Genomic DNA, 20394 nt, shown 5'->3' on the forward strand with positions numbered 1-20394 from the left:
TGTACACACTGCTATATTTAAAATGAATAACCAACAAGGATCTATAGTGTAGCACATGGAACTCAATGGTATGTGGCAGCCTGGGTGGGAGGGGGGTTTGAGGGAGAATGGATATCTTTGTATGTATGACTGAGCCCCTGCGCTGTTCACCTCAAACTATTACAACATGATTAATCAGCTATACCCCAATACAAAATAAAAAGTTCAAAAGGAAAAAAATATACTTGATTAGCATTAAATCTACTTACTTGGGACTTCCCTGGTGGTCTAGGGGTTAAGAATCCACCTTCCAATGCAGGGGATGTAGGTTCGATCCCAGTGGGGGAACTAAGATCCCACATGCTACAGGGCAACTAAGCCCCCGACACAACTAGAGAAAGCCCACGCACTACAACAAAAACCCAGTGCACCCAGAAACAAAAAAATACTACTTACTATTATCACTTGAGGAAGGTTGACTCACATAAAGCATAAGATAAAGGTGAGGGGATTCAAATTAAGATGTGAAAACTTCCTGCTCCCCAAAGTACTCATTTTAACTGAAATTCTCCATTATAGTCTCTGACCAGTGACGCAGAGTTTATTGGTTCCTAAAGATGTGGAAGACCGGTGTAGTCTCCCCAGGGGAAATTTTGGAAGGGGGCTGATTGTCACAATCAGTTCAGTTCAGTCACTCAGTCATGTCTGACTCTGCGACCCCATGGACTGCAGCACACCAGGCCTCCCTGTCCATCGCCAACTCCCGGAGTTTACTCAAATTTATGTCATTGAGTCAGTGATGCCATCCAACCATCTCATCCTCTGCCATCCTCTTCTCCTCCTGCCTTCAATCTCTCCCAGCATCAGGTTCTTTTCCAGTGAGTCATTTCTTCACATCAGGTGGCCAAAGTATTGGGAGTTTCAGCTTCAGCATCAGTTGTCACAATGACTGACACTAAACAGGTAATAGGAAGCTAATTATTGATGCATTCTTTAGCAACATAAGAATGGCACATACACAGCTCCTCATCCACCAGACATTTCAGTCATACTGCAGCAATGAGAGGGGCTTCCCAGTTGGCTCCGTGGTAAAGAATCCACCTGCCAAGTAGGAGAGGTAGGTTCAATCCCTGGGTTGGGAAGATCCCCTGAAGAAGAAAATGGCGACCCACTCTAGTATTCTCACCTGGGAAATCCCATAGACAGAGGAGCCTGGCCAGTTACAGTCCATGGGGTCACAAGAGAGTTGAACATGACTAAACAACAACAGCAATGAAAGAGCTTCACATCATGCAGGGGTTAGATGTGGAAGGTGAGTAGGAAATCAAGGGATTTCTTTAATACCTTATTACCACTCCTTTATTTCATTAGGAAAATGTTGACGATGGCCGAGCAAGCATCTATCAATCCGTCGTCACCAACACCAGCAAAGAAATGTCCTGTTTCAGTGACTTTCCAATGCCTGACGATTTTCCAAACTTCCTGCACAATTCTAAAGTCCTGGAATATTTCAGAATCTTTGCCAAGAAGTTTGATCTACTAAAGTATATTCAGTTCCAGGTATTGTATTTGGGGTAGGGGGGAGGGAAACAGCACGATAGAAAACTCGAAAAGTAATGTCATTACCCGTGATATTATAGGCTATATGCATAAACAGAAGAAAGACATTTGTCAAAATTAAGGCTTGAATGATATTGACAGTGAAACTGCATTTAAATTAGTATCTGTAACCACTGAAGACGACTAGCCTCATTTCCTTTGAAAGGGTATATGAAAACAAAAGTTATGTTGTTTTATTTTCTTACCTTCTCCATAGAAATGGATTATCTTAGAAAATGGATTAGATAAACCCACAGCTCCCCATTCATCTCAGAACACTATAGAGACCACTCTTGTTAATTTTTGATGCATTCTTTAGCAACATAAGAATGGCCAGATAATTCTGAAATGCAATTATAACTACCTTTCCCTTGTTTTCTCAAAAAAAATAATCAACAAGAAAAAACCAATATCCTCATTAAACATCCTAAATTTGTATCAATAACCTACACTCTGAAAACCAGTAACTGTGTCTAGGAAATAAATTATAGCACTGAATAAATATTAGTAGAACTTATTTTTTAATACATTTCATTTTCTCAGTAATTTTAGTTTTACTATAGATTTGTATTACATTAATTTGGAATAATTGATTTAGTGGACATAAACATATGCAAATACCATGAAACTATTTCAGTCTATCTAATGTAGAGTTCCTCCAGTTTCTTCTTCTTTTGTTTATCATTTTACTGATGTTGTTTTCTGGAGATTGGAGAGGGCTTAAGAAAACTCACTCCCATTTATTGATCTCTGAATTGGTATAAGCCATAAGATGCAAGAACTCAATTCAAACTATAAAAGGACATGTCCAGACTAAGTTCAGTATCAATACAGTGACCTCCCAGGAATGGGAAACCGCCAGGTTGCCTGAGAAGGAGTGAACTGGTTCAGGGCAGTTACATTTCTAATAACCTCCCCAGTGACAGTGAAGATTGGTCCTCGAACTACATTTTGAATAGTCAAGAATCCAGAGTACTTTAGTGAATATACCATGCTTAACTTCAAATTTGAAATCTTTCAACTGAAAATACCCAGACATTTTGTAGCCTTTTCACAACATTCCACATACATTTTTTAAAACTGTAAAAGCTTCAAAATTGCCAACACAGCATTTTGAAAAATATCTGAAATTTTCAAAAGCATGTATAAGGGGCTCAAACACTTGCCAGCAAGAAGGAAGCATACCATTCACCTGAAAAGCTTCACTTCCTTTGACATTGCTTCTTAAATACATCAAACACAACATTTATGTACCTTTTTAAAAATCCATAAACCTCCACACAGCAAACAACATTTACAAAAAATCAATAAACCAGTAAATTGTTTAATCCAAATGAGAGTATGAAATGTATTGCTAGCAAGACATTTTAAAAATAATAAATATGACAAGCCACAAATACTGAGCCCACATGCTGTAACTACTGAAGCCCACGCTTCTAGAGCCTCTGCTCTGCGGAGAAGCCCACACACTACATCTTTAAAAAAAAAAAATGAGTGGATATGAATAGACAATTCACAAAGGAAGAAATGTTGTGCAAACGTAACAATGAATGTTACCAAAAAAATTCGCACTCACTAGTAAACAACAATATGCAAAATAAAGGATATGATGCAGACTTCTTTGGTGGCACAGTGGATAAGAATCCCTCTGCCAATGCAGGGGACACAGGTTTGATCCCTGGTCCGAGATGATTCCATATGCCACGGAGCACCTAAGCCCATCCACCACAATTATTGAGCCTGTGTGTTGCAAATACTGAGCCTGTGTGCCGTAACTACTGAAGCTCTCATGTCCTAAAGACCATCTTCAGCAACAAGAGAAGCCACCTCAACATGAAGCCCATGCACCACAATAAAGAGTAGCCCCCACTCTGCAATGAGGGAAAGCCCGCAAGTAGCAATGAAGACCCAGCACAACCAAACTTTAAATTAATTTTTTTTAAAAAAAGCACATGATGCCTTTAATAAAATAAATAGGAATAACTCACCATTCATGGAGTGCTGTCATTGTGCCAGGCGCTATGCATGGAATATATTCTCTAACACAGAGTCTGCACAGAGGTCAACACAAAAGTTTTGTGATAAATGCTGATTGTGTGATCACTTGAATGATGAACACGTATTTTGTATCTTGCCCAGACTTTTGCCATGATTTTCTAAGTCTCTCTCCTTATTCAGAGAGACTTAACGCTGGTTCCCACTGCTGAGTCAGGCCTCTCACACAAAGCAGTACATCCTTGGGAGCATGTGCCAAGGAAGAAGCAGCAGGGCGCACTTAGCAGTCTTTGCCTTAAGTGGCTTGAAATGGCTTCAAATGGAATCTCAATGGAGCCAGACATTGCACTCTACCCTTACCCACTCCCAGGCACTGGACAAGGCCCCTTTTATGCCAGAGTAATTCTCAATGATGCCTTCTCTGTGTTTGATTCCAGACAACCGTCCTCAGTGTGAAAAAACACCCGGATTTTGCAACCTCTGGCCAGTGGGTGGTTGTTACTGAGAACAACGGTAAGGAGCAAAGCACTGTCTTTGACGGAGTCATGATCTGCAGCGGCCATCACGTCTTCCCTCATCTCCCACTGGAGTCATTTCCAGGTGAGGCCTGTGCAGAGCCCCGGCTTTTGGGAGTAGGTGTCCAGCTACTTAATGTTCAGGCTAGATTGACAGCAAAACTGGCTAGCTACTGCAACTCAGCATAATATTAAAATCAGGATAGAGCCAGAAAGATGAAAGATTCCAAATACCATCTTTGTTTCTTTTGAGCCCTCCGGGTCTTCATCATCAGAGTGCAGCCAAAGTTCAGCCTTCCCCAAAGTGACTAAATGTTACTCAGAATTTCAGAGAATTTTCACCCATCTTGGTTTTCTGTTGGAGAGATCCTTTCAGCCATGTACCTTACCTTACGACAGGGAAGCCTGGGGTGCTGCAGTCCATGGGGTTGCAAAGAGTCGGACAGGACTGAAGGGCTGAACAATAACAAAAGCTTACCCTGACCTTTTTCTATCCTGCCAAACACCTGTGACTTTGTTTCATTTTGGGGACTTCCACAGAGCCATGCCCACAGCCAGGGTTACTGGGGGTAGTTTCTGGACATCAGTACTCCAATAGGATAGTCATGGATGCCGGAAGTGCAGGGGAGGATGGCTCCTCCCAGGCCCCTCCGTAAGACAGCACACTTCCTTCCCAAGGCCTTTAGGAAAACATTTAATAGGGTGGTTCAGTCCAAGCCCCACATTATTCAAACCGCCTGAGGAGTTTTTAAAGTTCAAATGACCTTCAAAGATTCAATCGGTCTAGGGTAGGCCTAGGTCAATTACTTGTTCAAGTGATTTCAATATGCAAGCTGGACTGAGGCTTCCTGATCTAAAGCAATGAAACTTTCCAACAGAATCACCTAGAGGACTTTCAAAACCACAACTTTCTAGGCTCCACCCCTAGCATTTCCAGCTCTGTAGATCTAGGCTGAGAATTTGCATCTTTAACAAGTTCTCTGGGGATGCCAATACTGCTGGCCAAGGGACCAACACTTTGAGAACTCATATGATCTAAAGGAGAAGGAAATAGCAACCACTCCAGTGTTCTTACCTGGAAAATTCCATGGACAGAGGAGCCTGGCAGACTACAGTCCATGGAGCTGCAAAGAGTCTTATGCAACTGAGCACATGATCTAAAGGCTCTTTCAAGCAGCCCATCATCAAAGACAAATACTTTAATAAGGCCATGTTTTCCTGGGAAAAGACACAGATGTTTATCTTCAGAAAGGCCTGTCCATGGAAGCAATCTAGATGTCCATCAACAGATGAATGGATAAAGAAGCTGTGGCACATTCATACAAGGGCATATTTCTCAGCCATTAAAGTGAACACATTTGAGTCAGTTCTAATGAGGTGGATGAACTTAGAGCCTATTATACAGAGTGAAGTCAGAAAGAGAAAAACAAATATATAGTATATTAATACATATACATGGAATCTAGAAAGATGATACTGATGAACTCTATTTTCAGGGCAGCAATGGAGACATAGACATAGAGAACAGACTTGTTGATATGGGTTGGGGTGGGGGAAGGAGAGGGTGGAATGAATGGAGAGAGGAACATGGAAGCATATATGCTACCATCTGTAAAATAGATAGCCAGTGGGAATTTACTCTGTGACTCAGGGAACTCAAACTGGGACTCTGTGACAACCTAGAGGGGTAAAATGGGGTGGGAGATGGGAGGGAGGTTCAAGAGGGAGAGGATAAATGTATACCTATGGCTGATTCATATTGATGTATGGAAGAAATCAACACAATATTGCAAAGCAATTATCTTTCTGCTGCTGCTGCTGCTGCTGCTAAGTCGCTTCAGTCGTGTCCAACTCTGTGCCACCCCATCCCTGGGATTCTCCAGGCAAGAGTACTGAAGTGGGTTGCCATTGCCTTCTCCGAAGTATCCTTCAATTAAAAACAAATAAATTTTTTTAAAAAGGCTCTCCAAAGAAGACATACAGATGGCTAACAAACACATGAAAAGGTGTTCAACATTGCTCATTATTAGAGAAATGTAAATCAAAACCACAATGAGATATCACCTCACACTGGTCAGAATGGCCATCATCAAAAAGTCTACAACAATAAATGCTGGAGAGGGTATGAAGAAAAGGAAATGGTCTTGCACTGCTGGAGGAAGTGTAAATTGATACAGCCAGTATGGAAGACGGTATGGAGATTCCTTAAAAAATTAGGAATAAAATCACCGTATGACCCAGCAATCCCACTCCTAGGCATATACCCTGAGGAAACCAGGGTTGAAAAAGACACATGTATCCCATTGTTCACTGCAGCACTATTTACAATAGCTAGAACATGGAAGCAACCTAGATTGCTTGTCTAGGTTCATTGACAGATGAATGGACAAAGAAGCTATGGTACATATACACAATGGAATATTACTCGGCCACAAAAAGGAATGCATTTGAATCTGTTCTGATGAGGTGGATGAACCTAGAACCTATTATACAGAGTGAAGTGAGTCAGAAAGAGAAAGATAAATATCATATTTTAACGCACATATACGGAATCTAGAAAAATGGTTTTGAAGAATTCATTTCATTACAATCATTAGCACTTAATAATATGTTTAAGAAACCTTCAAAAGAATATATGCTATGTGATATTGAAGTATCATTGTATATTACAAAATAGGATGATGGATGGCTGGAAATCAATACCTGACTCTACTCTATCCATCAAAACCACCTGTCCTCTAGTAAACACCTAAGCTGCAACCTCTGAAATCAACTTTTTTGGTGCTGAACTATAGGCTTGGGCTTCCCTGATGGTTCAGATGATAAACAATCCACCTATAATGCAAGAGACCTGGGTTCAATCCCTGGGTTGGGAAGATCCCTTGGAGAAGGAAATGGCTACCTACTCCAGTATTCTGGCCTGGAGAATCCATGGACTATATAGTCCAGAGGTCACAAAAAGTCAGACACGACTGAGTACCTTCCACTTCACTTCACCACGTGCTTAACCTAACATTTCTTACATGCTTCATACTTTGAGTTTGCCAGTTGGCCTTAATATTGTAACTTCCCTAAGAGGGGAAATAACAAAACAAATCATTGGTCCCAGAAAGGAAAAGCTGACAGGGCAGTTTTATTGAAATTAAGTTGACATAGTTCATGGATTTCTCTTTTCTTCACCCCAAAGGTATCCAGAAGTTCAAAGGCCAGTATTTCCATAGCCGCCAATACAAGCACCCAGAGGGATTTGAAAAGAAACGCATTTTGGTGATTGGAATAGGAAACTCAGCCTCAGATATTGCAGTTGAGTTGTGTAAGAAGGCTGCTCAGGTAAGATGCTCCCCGATTACCTTGTCTGCTGGAGGGGCGGAGGCGGGGGGGTGGTAGGGGTTGGGGAGGAGAGGAAAAGGGAAGGGCATAGTAGAAAATCACAGCCATATAACCAAGGCTCCATTACTTAATAATTGGTTGATTAGTTGGTTGGTTGCCCAGTGTGGTATCATAGGAAATCTAGAAATCAGGAAGCCAGTCAATCTCCCAGCTTTGCCATTAATCAGCTGTGTAAACTAGAGCAAGTCATTTTACTTCTCTGGATGTCTCCTCACTTAAATTTGGATCAGACAACATTCAGCACAGGAGGCCTTGTTTCTACCCAGGGGCCTCTATGAGTTGACCTGCTCATCTTTGGAAGAGTGCCTTTTAGAAATGTAATACATATTTGAATTCTACTTGAAATGTAAATAATCCATAGTTCCCAAGAATCATTTAAAAAATGAGAGAGATTAAATAGACAGTAAGACTCCCAAACAAGATCATAAATATTTAGGTGCTTCCTGAGGTCTTCCGACCACTGTTATCTTTGCACCTGTTCAGGAATGACACAGCCTAGCTGCCAGCGTCAAACATTACAAGATGCAGATGATGCTGACAGAGATGGCTGAGAATGGCAGTAACTAAATCCCTTTTGGAAGGACAGGCCTAGGCAAAGATGGGAAAATAGCTTGGGTTCCTCTCCCCACAGCAAGCCCTTTCAACATGGTCTGGATTCCAGGGGTTCTATCACTCTTACACTGGCCTCCTTAGCCTGGCATCTTCTGGCTCCTCAGGACTTACTGTGGCCATGTCTACCATTGCCAAAAGTGCCCTATCCTGAGACTCACACTGTCAGGACTTAGATGTTGTTGTCGTTTTTGGGTCGCTCAGACCGTATTTGGTCGTATTTGACTCTGTGACCCCATGGACTATAGTCCTCCAGGCTCCTCTGTCCATGGGATTTCCCAGGCAAAAATACTAGAGTGGATTGCCATTTCCTTATTCAGGGGATCTTACTGGACCAGGAATCTAACATGTATTTCCTGCACTGGCAGGCACTGGTTCATACCACTGAGCCACCAAAGAAGCCCCAGGGCTCAGATGCCCAGTAGCAAATGTGATCAACATACGTGGTGCTTCCCCAGCAGGTTGATGACGGGGTTCCACTGGGACCTGTCAGAGTTACCACCCTGAGGACAGAGCAGGTCATTAACACCAGAAAGAGTTGTACTAGACACAGGAGGTCCTCACCTTATTTATGAAAAGAAACCACTTTTCATTTTTCAAAGTTTTAAGGCCTTCATATGAAGAACAAATAAAGAGGCAGTAACTGTAAAGGCTCGGAGAAGAGCCAGCTCAGGTGGGGAAGGTACCAAGTTCAGTCCCCTTACTGTTTGGAAAATGTGACAAGCTTGAGGAAGGGAGTATGATGAAAAGAGCTGACCTAGCCATCAACTAAGTGAAGCTCCATACTAGACCACTACATGTTGCAGGTCAGTGATTTGGACTTAGAACAGTTGATCCAAAGATCTTAGAATGCAAGAGTCTATTTCCTCATATGGGCTTTGCCATGTAAAAGCCTGTCTATCATGCTAGATTCAATAATAAGTAAGCACCTTGGCTATATTTGTGTGCCTTCCAGCTCATTAATTTTTAAATAGTGTCTTTCCAACATTTATTAGATTAATAACATAATTGATCATTATGATAAAATATCTTACACAGAGCAATGCACTCTCAATCCTTCTTTGACAAGGCTTACCAGAGATTTTCTAGGAGCTGTGTAGGTAAGAGTTAGAACCAAGTGCACCTGCGAAGCTTAAAATTACAGTCTAAACTCACCTTAGTCCTGAGTGTGCCCTGCTTCTTAAAGCAAGTTCATGTTCATAATGATATGACTTGTTCTACCACAGTCCAACCACCCACTCAAAATACTGTGTGATGGTGCTGAGTCATCCACACACTTTTCCACCAAAACCCAAATCTCTGATCCTTTGCCTGAAGTATGCATCTGATCCTAAATCCTCAGACATATCACACTGCTACAGCTAGTGGAGCTAGCCAGATTAGACTCCCCTGCTGCAGGTATGGTGACAGAGAAAGATAGGGAATAAAATAGGCAGAGCTTCCAGTGTGAACATGGATTGATCCTAAGTGTGTTAGTCACTCAGTCATGTCCAGGTCTTTGCGACCCTATGGACTGTAGCCTACCAGGCTCCTCTGTCCATGGAATTCTCCAGGCAAGAATACTGAAGTGGATAGCCATTCTCTTCTCCAATGGATCTTCCAAATCCAGGGATCAAACCTAAGTCTCCTGCATTACAGGCCATTACAGGCAGGTTCTTTACCCACTGAGCCACCATAGAAGCCCTGAAGAAGAAGGGCAGAGGATAAGTAATGGAAAGAGACTGCATAGAAACATTTAAGTACATTACCTAATGCCTAGCCAAAGTATTGCCAAGCTAACAAAAGGATAGCAGCAGAAACAGTCAGGATGTTAAGTATATTACTACACACAGACCAACAATTCAACACCATTTTATATCAGTGCTACTTCACAAGTTAAGGAGTTGAGACCCAGAAAAACGTGTCTCCAAATTCTGGCTCACTCCAGATATGTGGCACTACATGAAACTCCTCCAGCCTAAATTTACAAAATAATAATAGTTAGCAATACCTGTCATTGGCCAACCAACAGTTTCAGTCCTTTACATGTATCATCTCCTTTAATTGGTACAATAATTCTATGAAGCAGGTACTGCTACCACCCCTATTTTATGGAGAGAGACACAGAGAGGCTGAAGTAACTCACTCAAGGCAACACAGCTTGTAAGTAGTGAGGCTGGGAGTCAAACCCAGGTAGTCTGAATCCAGAGTCCTCAGTCTAGAATTCACAATCTTCAACTCTTAAGTCAATCAGTTCCTTACAAGGGAGTATTAACATGTTTATCAAGTCCTTGTACAATAGAACTCACAGAGTTCTGGCATGTAAAAGTACTGACATGCAAAATTTTAAGAAGCAAATCAAATATGCATTCGGTCAATGGAGAAGTAACAGTAAACAAGGTAAAATACACATTTGAAAAGAGATTTAAATGTACATCTTGAAAACTAGGGCAATATGAGTATACAAGGTAAAGAATATATCTGATATATACACAAACACACTACTAGATATAAAATAAAAGCCCATGTGTAAAATATATAATCAACAAGGAACTACTGTGTAGTACAGGGAAATATACTCTGTACTCTCTAATAACCTATATGGGAAAAGAATCTGAAAAGAATAAATATATGTATATATATATTAATATAACTGATTACCTCCTATATTAACTTCCATATAAAGTAATATCTATGAATAGCAAAGGTTATATTTTTAAACTCTGAGTTTTTGAAATAAATTCAAAGTTAAAAATCTGGCTTTTAGGCTGCAATCATACATATTTTCTGGATTATAATTGTATACCTTTGTTATAAAAACAACCTGGGTTGGATAGAAAAGTAAGAGGAGGGAAGAAGTATTGAACCACAATGCAAACGTAGATTTGTGGATTTTATGGTTGGTTTAGCCCAAAGATTTTCTCGGGTCTGCATGAAGTCCTCAAGATTATGGTAGTCTTCCTCTATCAGTGTAAATACCCCGGGGCACCACTTGTATGATGAAGCTGACCTAGAACAGTGAAAACCAGAAGATCCTTCACTTTGAAGTCAATCATCTTTAAGACAAAGCATTTCAGCCAGTTCTGGGGCCATACATGTGATATATTATCTACACAGTGGGTTCCTCCCAAAAAAAGATGATGCCCTAATATGAACTGCATTCCTTTTTGCTCACTAGGTGTTTATCAGCACCAGACATGGTTCCTGGGTCCTGAGTCGTATCTCTGAAGATGGCTATCCCTGGGACTTGACATTCCTCACCCGCTTTAGAGCCATGCTCTACAATATCGTGCCACGAATTGTTGTAAAATGGGCAGTGGAAAAAGTGAGGAGTCAATGGTTCAACCATGAAAATTATGGCCTTGTCCCTCAAAACAAGTAAAATTACTTTACTTTTTTATGGTATACTCATTGATAATCAGGGTTGTCAGAAGGGTTTCTCTTTGAAAAGAGCCAGATTGCTAACATGATAGTTCAAACTACAGCCTAACAGTGTGGGTATCGTACAGCTCCCAGATTTTGAATCCCAGATCCATTCTATATGCCTTTTAAAAAGTAAATATTTGAGAAGATGAAGTATAAATATTAGAAGTTGCTCCAGAGAGTATAACTAGGATTGGGGGAGGACTTCCTAATACCCAGAGCTATCCAACATTGGAAAAGGCTGTTTCAAGAGATTGTGACCTTCCTTTCAGAGGGTGGGATGGGAAAACTGATCCAAATTCTACAGGAGCCCATTATCAAATAAAGAAAAATAAACATCCATATTGTTTGCTTGTGTTCATAAGATCAGAGATGTATAACTTGGAGATTAACAGGCAATGAATATTTCTCAAAAGCCCCCCGTGAGAAGAACTCTTATGGTGTAGAGTTAGCAAAGTATAACAGGCTCCTTCCCCCTCCCCCACCCCAAAAAAAGAACAGGAGAGCTTTGCAGTCTTTCAACAAATGCAATATGGCTGCTGTATTCTGAGATCTGATACATATGCCATGCAGTCTTTTTTTTTAAGAGGTTCTCAGATCTAAAAGAAAAAGGAAATTCCAGACATATAACCAGACATTGCTCCACTATTCATGCTATCATGCTATCTGTGGATATTTGAGATAAAGAGATATCCCCAAACTTAATTCTATGCATTAATTTTCATACTAATCTCTTACTTAGTTTCAAAACTGATGGGAATTTAACAAATTTTTTTAACAAATTTTTTCTTCCTTACTTATGACCAGATAGAGATTAAATAAAACAGCAAGATAATTAAAGGTAGATAACATAAAGCAACAGTGGAGATATCAGCAGGATAATGACAATTGGAGTACTTAGGAATTGATCACAGACGTTGGCATTTTGCCTAAACCCTTAGGATGTCTCTTTTTTTGCAATGTGTTTTGCCCACATCACCTACATGCATGTTTTCCTTATTTGTTGAAGGAAGAGATATGTGACATGTGAATAAAGTCTCATGTGACATGAGAATAAAGTCTGAGAGTAAAGTTTGGGGTAGGCCAACTAGTCAAGTTAGAAAGTTTTACAGATATTTTAGAAACTACTTTTTTCTCAAATCCAACCCCATAAAATATTAACAGAGTTCAAAACGCCTCATTAAATGCTCCTTTCTGAGTGTTTTCTTCTGCGTGTTTCAGATACCTTTCAAAAGAGCCTGTCATAAATGATGACCTTCCAAGTCGTATACTCTATGGAGCCATCAAGGTGAAATCAAGAGTGAAAGAGCTCACAGAAACATCTGCCATCTTTGAAGATGGAACAGTGGAAGAGAACATTGACATCATTGTCTTTGCAACAGGATATACTGTCTCTTTTCCCTTCCTTGAAGATCTTGTTAAAGTAGAGAATAATATGGTCTCACTGTACAAATTCATCTTCCCTCCTCAACTGGAGAAGTCAACTCTTGCATGCATCGGTTTAATCCAGCCCCTAGGTCCCATTTTCCCAGCTATTGAACTTCAAGCTCGTTGGGTAACCAGAGTTTTCAAAGGTAAGTGAGTGAGTGAGCAGGCAGGTGAGTGGCTGAGGGTTTCACACTTGGTGGACTTTGCTAAAAACAAGTTTAGAAAAGGAAGTTGCCAAAAAAGTTTCCAACCTTGGCTGCTCTCACAAAACTGCATCCTAAAAAGTTAGCAGAGAATTCAAAAAATAACAAATACTGGGATACAAGAATAAATATCCATAATCATTCCTTTAAAATATTAGAAAATTCAGAGAATTTCAATTGGCATAGTGTTAAGTACATATTACTTTTTGTTGGACTAATGAAAGAACAGTGAAGAAGGAAGACATCTATGACTCCAAGTTTTACCTATAAAATGTTTATAAGTTCCTTGGGATATGTGCAAATCAAGAGACCTAGGGCCTACTCCATACTTAATTCCAAATTAACTCTTAATATCTAAGCACCTCAACCTCACAGATCCCTACAAAGCTATAAAATGATTGAAATACTTCTCTCTGAGCATTGTGTAGCACTTTGCACTTCTCAGAAGACTGTTACTATCTCCCTGATCCCAGGGTTCAATTCAGCTAAACAAAAATTTATTGAATATTCAGCCCTGTGCTGGAACTTGGTGGCATAGAGACAAATTTAAATGGATCATTTCAAGATAATAAGACAAATGCTTTGTCAGAGGAATGCATGGAGTGTACAGAAAGAAGAGAAAGAGTGCTAGCAACAACAGAGTGGGGTTGAGGAAGGGCATGTGGTCAAGGAAGACTCCTAGATAGCTGGGTTTCCCAGGTGCAGAAAAAGGAACCCTTGAGTGAGAGCACAGAGGTGTGATATAGATGGAGAGTTACACGTTATCTGATATTCCTAGAACGTGGGGTGTGAGGCAGGGAGGGGTGAAAGATTCTTCTTAGAGAGCAAGGGACCAGAACAGAGGAACCTTTTGAGGCACACTAACGAGTTTGAATATAAAATATAGATCAGCTCTTTCTAATTTCTTGTTGTGGTTTAGTCTCTAAGTCATGTTCAACTCTTTTGCGCCTCTATGGACTGTACGCTGCCAGGCTTCTCTGTCCATGGGATTTCCCAGGCAAGAATACTGGAGTGGGTTGCCAGTTCCTTCTCCAAAAGATCTTCCCAATCCAGGGATCAAATCTGCGTCTCCTGCATTGTGGGAAAATTCTTTGTTACTGAGCCACCTGAAGCCCCTTCCCAAATTTAGCTGGTAGACCCAATACCATCCAGTGGACCCTTAGGAGCCCTGATTAAGTCTGGCTTGAGGACCTAGAGTCTCCACTTAAGAAAGCCCTTCTGCCAGAGGACCCAGTGAAAGGTTCTAAGCAAAGACCAGACATTATCAGATTTACATTTTTGGTAGATTATTTCAGCATTAGTGTGAAAGATAGATTTGAAAGGTGAAAGAAATACAGTCCCAGAGACCAGTGAGAAGGCTATGTAATTGTCTATACTAAAACATGATACAACCTCAGCCAGGCAAACAGACAATGTGGAGAAGAGAAATAGTTAAGAGTGAAACCAGCAGGACATAATGATCGGCTCCAAGAATAATTGAAGGAAGAGAGCAGAATCACAGGTGACTTGCAGATCTCAGGCAGTGGAAACTGGATTGAGAGCAGTGCTGGGACGAGGGGAGGCGTGTGGAAGAATGCAAGCCTGAGCAGGAGGACTTCAGTGATAAACTCAATTTTGGACTCATTGAATCTGAGATGTCTGATGACTAGCCATATCCAAGGAGTGTTACTTCTTCAGTCATGTCTGACTCTTTGCGACCCCATGGACTGTAGCCCACCAGCTTTCTCTGTCCATGGAATCCTCCAGGCAAGAATACTGGAGTGGGGAGCCATTCCCTTCTCCAAGGGATCTTCCTGACCCATGGATCAAACCTGGATCTCCTGCACTGCAGGCAGATTCTTGACTATCTGAGCCCCTAGGGAGCCAAAAAAAGTGAAAAAAGTGTTAGTTGCTCAGTCATGTGCAATTATATGCAACCACATGGACTGTAGCCTGTCAGAGAAACTGACCATTTTCCAGCATGTCTGACGCTCCAGGGACACTTGTGACACAGATGGCCTCCCAAGCACACAGTGATGACTCACATCAATCTTTCTCCCATCCCCACTGCCCCACCTAGTTTGTGCCACTCTCTCCCTCACCTGGTTTACTTCACAGCCTCTTAACTGGTCTTCCTGCCTCTACACTCACCTCCCTGGAACCCATTTTCCAAAATTCAACACCTAGGAAAATCTTTCCAAAAGGCAAACCTGATCAGGTCACTTCCCAAGGCTTCCCACCACCCTCAGAATGGAGCTCACGCCACCTGGCAGAACTCCCTGGCTTCGTAGGCTCACTTTCCCACTCCAGCTTCCTCTCTTACCACCACCACCCCACCTCAGAGTCCATGGTGTAGTCTGGTGGATCCTGGGCAACATCACACAGAACTCAATGTGAGTGGCACACCCTGGAGTTCAACAGCACAGCCTCCCTGACTGGTTTAACATGGGTCAGTGGCCAAAATTTACATGTAAGAATCAATTACTAGATAAAGTAATGATACTGATCCAAACCTACCGCTCAACCAGCCTTTTATTTTCTAGGCTTATGTACCTTGCCCTCAGAGAGAACTATGATGGAAGACATTATCAAGAGGAATAAAAAAAGAATTGACTGGTAAGAATTTTTTTTAATTCTTTACATAGAACAGTATTGAACTGCTCACAAGAATCACCTAGCTGCTTCTTAAAAATGCAGAGTCCTGGGACATAACCCAGACCAACTGAATCAAAATTTCTGGATGAGACTGGAAATTCATATTTTTGTGTTCTTCCAAGATGATTCTTATATATGCTAGTTTAAGATCCAACTACTTAAAAATAGTCATTTCACCAAACGAGAACATTTTTCCTTGACATATTTTCATTTGTTTTGTATGATGCCTGTGTTAGATTCTATATCTTCTCACACTCTGTGGTGAAGAGAAAATGGGATGGGGCAATGGTGGTGACAGTAGCCCCGAGTATCTCTGGAAAGTTAGCTGGGGGAACTCCCATCAAAGCAAATTAGAAAGGAGTTGGCATGGAATGAAAGTCAAGGATTTATACTTTGTGACACAGTAGAATCCATAAGTGATCTTAAGGATCCATTAAGAATCCATTCCATAAGGAATCCACTAAATTCCATAAGTGATTAAGTACATTGGAAGGTTTACTCTGGGGCCTTACATCACATGTAGGGATTATCTCACTTTAAAGCTCTAATTCATCTATTACATTCCAACCAGAGTGCCAGATACTTTAACAATTTAACTAGAAAATATTAAGCATCTCTTCTGTGCAAGACACCAAGCTACACTTGCATCTGTAATCTGGTGAATCTTTGCAACAATCTTGACTAGTTTTACTTGCCAGAAGATTTATAGCTGCTTGCTAAATACCAAATAATAATAATGGTTATAAACCCTATCACATTCCTAGAACTTCCATGAAATCAGACTTATTTATTTTATATCCTACTCTCAATCTGAGATGTGGGTCTCCTGATGAAATAAACTAACACTTGCCACCAGAGTCATTCAAAGCTCATTTATTCATTCATTCATCTCTCCATTCTTTCAGCACTTATTGAATACCGAATGTTCTTATGTAACTTAGAATATTTTGTGACTCTGTCCTTTTTTCTACGTTAAGGTTTGGAGAGAGCAAAAGCCAGCTACTGCAGACCAGTTACATCAGCTACGTGGACGAGCTCGCTGTAGAGATAGGTGTGAAGCCAGACATCCTTTCTCTCTTGCTAAAAGATCCTAAACTGGCTGTGAAACTCTATTTTGGGCCGTGCAACTCCTATCAGTATCGTCTGGTTGGGCCTGGGCAGTGGGATGGAGCCAGGAATGCCATCTTCACCCAGAAACAAAGGACGCTGAAGCCTTTAAAGACACGGGCTATCAAAACCTCATCTACTTTCCCAGTTTCCTTCCTGTTGAAAATCCTGGGGCTTCTTGCTGTTGTGGTGGCCTTTTTTTCCCAACTTCAGTGATTCTAATCTGTCAGCATAATGCTTTAAGTTTTAATGGCAGTCAGTACCTCTTAAAGAAAAAAAAACTAAAAGAAAAAATATTAAATCTAAAGTCTAAATTTTAGAGTTGGAAAGAACAGAGAGAGAGAAAGAGTTAGAAGAATTAGGTATAAAATGTATAAAACCAAAATTGTGTCATGAAATTTCTTTGCCATCCATCCTTCCCTCAAACTCACCAGACTCTCCAAAAAAATAATAATAATAATAAAAATCAATATAGTAACACTGGCTGAATAGTGCTGCCAAGCCTGAATAAAGGACAGCCATATAGGAAAACAGTAGAGTTACACAGAATGAAAAGCACCCATGGTTTAAATTATTGGAAAATTTAAATTGTGGGTAAATATTTAAATTTCTGCATGTTGTTCTTGATAGTCCTCTTAGCCAAACTTTATTTGGTCACAGTGTTCTCAAATGTTAAGCCAGGCTCCATTTGCTTCATGAAGAATCACTCAAAAATATTGGAGAAAAAGAAAAATGAGAAGATAGACTTAGAAAACAGCAACATTCAGACAGGTTTTTAGGGCCTCACATTAAAAGCTGAGCAAATAGCCACTTCTCTTATATTTGTCTTACATTTTTGAAGGGCTTCCCTGGTGGCTCAGGCAGTAAAGAATTTGCCTGCAATGCAGGAGACCTGGGTTTGATCCCTGGGCAAGCAGATCTCCTGAAGGGAATGGCTACCCACCCCCGTATTCTTGCCTGGAGAATTCCATGGACAGAGGAGCCTGGCGGGCTACAGTCCATGGAGTCGCAAAGAGTTGGACACAAGTGAGCGACTAACACTTTCACTTCACTATATTCTGATAGAGACACTGCTGTAAAATTAAAAATAAGCATACCATAATAGATGGATAAATGTATTTACAATATTACTATACATATAATATGTATTTACCATATATATATTGAGAGAGAGAGTACTTGTCATACACCAATGTGCACATTGTGTGTATTATTTCATTTAATTCTCATGACAATTCTGTGAGATGGGTACAGCTCTTGTACCCATTTTACAGGCTATGAAACTGAGACTCAAGTTAGGTAACATGCCCAGGGCCATCCATCTTGAGATAGAGGTGGGATCGGAACTCAGGTTTGCCTGACTCCAGAACTGAATATCATAACCTTGCCCCATAATATTTATTTACAAAAACCTCTACTATTAAAAAAATACTTACTAAAGTTCTATTTATAATCACATATGTATGGCTTTTGTAGGTCCTTTACATAGAAAACAATACTCTTCTCATAAATAAGATCTGATTAATTTTATTTATAATATTTGGATTATATTTTAGCTAGGTCTAAAATTTGTTTGAAGGAATTTACAACAAAATAAATGCTTATATAATGACGTTAAAGATAATCATTGACATTTTCAAAAAACAAGTGTTAAGGGAAAAAAAGTATATTTCCCAAGTAGATGAAAAGTATTGTAATAACTGGGCCTTGTATTTAGCTCTAACCAACAAATAACCAAGGCAAAAAGCAAAACGGTATGTAACCTTTGTCATCTGATAAAAGCAAGCATACCAGCTTGTTAGGAGAGACAGACATTTGCTTAGAACTGAACTTTAAAAATGTCACAAGCAATTCAATGTCAACAGATATTGAGCAACATAATAGATAAACATCTGGTTATAAAACATTCATCACAGCCGTTATTTCTACAAATTGTGCTTTGGGAGATTAAACCATGCCACAAGCCCAGAACAAGACCTTCAAAGAGAGGGGAAAGGTCAAAGATTCAAGATTTAGACAAATTTCTCCTTTTATTCCTCCAAAGCCACTGGGGTCGTCACTTTTCACTTGGCCTAGATTTCTCTCTCAAGTGCCCAGAACAATGTGATGGCAATCCTGTCAGTGGAAACTCTTTAAAGGCTATTGAAATGATACCAGCCTTTAAATACAGGTGTTGTTTTTTTTTCATTGCTCCTACAAGCAGATTCCTTTGAAAAAGTGTGTGTGGTATATATACTTAGCTATCAATTAAAAACCAATTACCTTGCTAATTATTAAAAATCATTTACAAGCGATTACATTAATAATAATAACAGAATAGAATTTATCAAGGCTTTATAGCAAGAGTAGGCAAACTACTGCCTGTAGGTCAAAACCAGCCCACTACTTATATCTGTAAATGAAGTTTCACCAGAACATAGCCATTCCTTTTCACTGATTGTCTGTGGCTGCTTTGAAGCTGTAATGACAGCGCTGAGTAGTTGCTAACAAAAACAGTATGGCTCACAAGCCTAAAATATTTACAGAAAGTTTGTAAATACAGAAAGCTTGCCAGTCCCTGCTTTGTAATGTGCAAAGCTTTGCCCTAATTGTTTTTTCATAACTCACTCATCATTACCACTAGCCAGTGAAATGACTATGGTTATTATTCTATTTCTATAGTGGAAGATTGAGAATCCATTGTCAGGTCAATGCTGAATCAGTGGAGTCAAGGGGAATAATGCCATTAGGACAAAATTGTTATTCAATTTACATTCTTGAAAATGCTTAGAAAGAAGATGATCACTTGAAATCATTTCAAGTATTCTGGTAGATTTTTTAAACATAAATAGTTCATCTCCAGAGCCTGAGATTGATTAAGGAAGACTCATTCAAGTCTATTCCTTTGCCTCCATACATCCAGAAACATGAAAGTATCCTAGATAAACTAACCATCTAGGATAGTTTGTTCCAAACTATGATCCACAGAGACATTCTCTGCATCAGAATATCTCAGAGATATGAGCTAGCTATCATCTTCTTGCAAAATCTCTCCCTGTGATGGTTCCCTTTTACTAACTTCTGATTTTAACTATTCTTCTCCAGATGATTGGTCCTTGATTTTCCACCCTCAAAGCCAAATGTGTCATATTTGCAGAAAAATAAAGATATTTAAAAAATAAAACTATTGGACCATCATATGTAACAAAATTCCAAGTAATAAAGATTTTCAAAGCTTAATTGAAATATAATCCAGCAGTCACATTATAATAAGGATGGCAAAAGAAGATTCTTCTTCATAACTGGTCTTTCATCCTGCAAGATGTTGCTACTGGCCTGCAACACCTTGTACAGAGTTTTTGGCTATTTCCCGAGAAGGAGAATATTTTTATATACAACATACCTCACTTTCTGGTCCAGTCTACCTCATGACCAGATCGTGGATCAATGAGGCTAAAACAAAGGCTCCTGAGATTGTTATTGTTCAGTCACCAAGTCATGTCCAATTCTTCAAGACCCCATGGACTGCAGCATGCCAGGCTTCCCTGTCCCTC

General features: G+C 40.1%; 1 protein-coding gene across 4 annotated transcripts in view; it reads left to right on the forward strand.

Moving 5' to 3' along the window:
- Positions 1-17246, forward strand: part of LOC122707997 (dimethylaniline monooxygenase [N-oxide-forming] 2-like) — a 34616-nt gene extending 17370 nt beyond the window's left edge. For 3 of the 4 annotated variants that reach the window (XM_043924069.1, XM_043924066.1, XM_043924067.1), the window contains 7 exons: positions 1351-1539; positions 4011-4173; positions 7276-7418; positions 11245-11444; positions 12711-13063; positions 15643-15715; positions 16732-17246. In XM_043924069.1, the coding sequence (XP_043780004.1) occupies positions 1414-1539; positions 4011-4173; positions 7276-7418; positions 11245-11444; positions 12711-13063; positions 15643-15715; positions 16732-17077 (1404 nt within the window). In that variant the 5' untranslated portion in view covers positions 1351-1413 and the 3' untranslated portion in view covers positions 17078-17246. Of the gene's footprint in view, positions 1-909; positions 943-1350; positions 1540-4010; positions 4174-7275; positions 7419-11244; positions 11445-12710; positions 13064-15642; positions 15716-16731 lie in introns of those variants that run through there. The other variant, XM_043924068.1, reaches the window with a different exon arrangement.
- Positions 17247-20394: the final 3148 nt, after the last annotated feature.

The sequence above is a fragment of the Cervus elaphus genome, chromosome 14 (assembly GCF_910594005.1).
Source record: "Cervus elaphus chromosome 14, mCerEla1.1, whole genome shotgun sequence".
Lineage (NCBI taxonomy): Eukaryota > Metazoa > Chordata > Mammalia > Artiodactyla > Cervidae > Cervus > Cervus elaphus.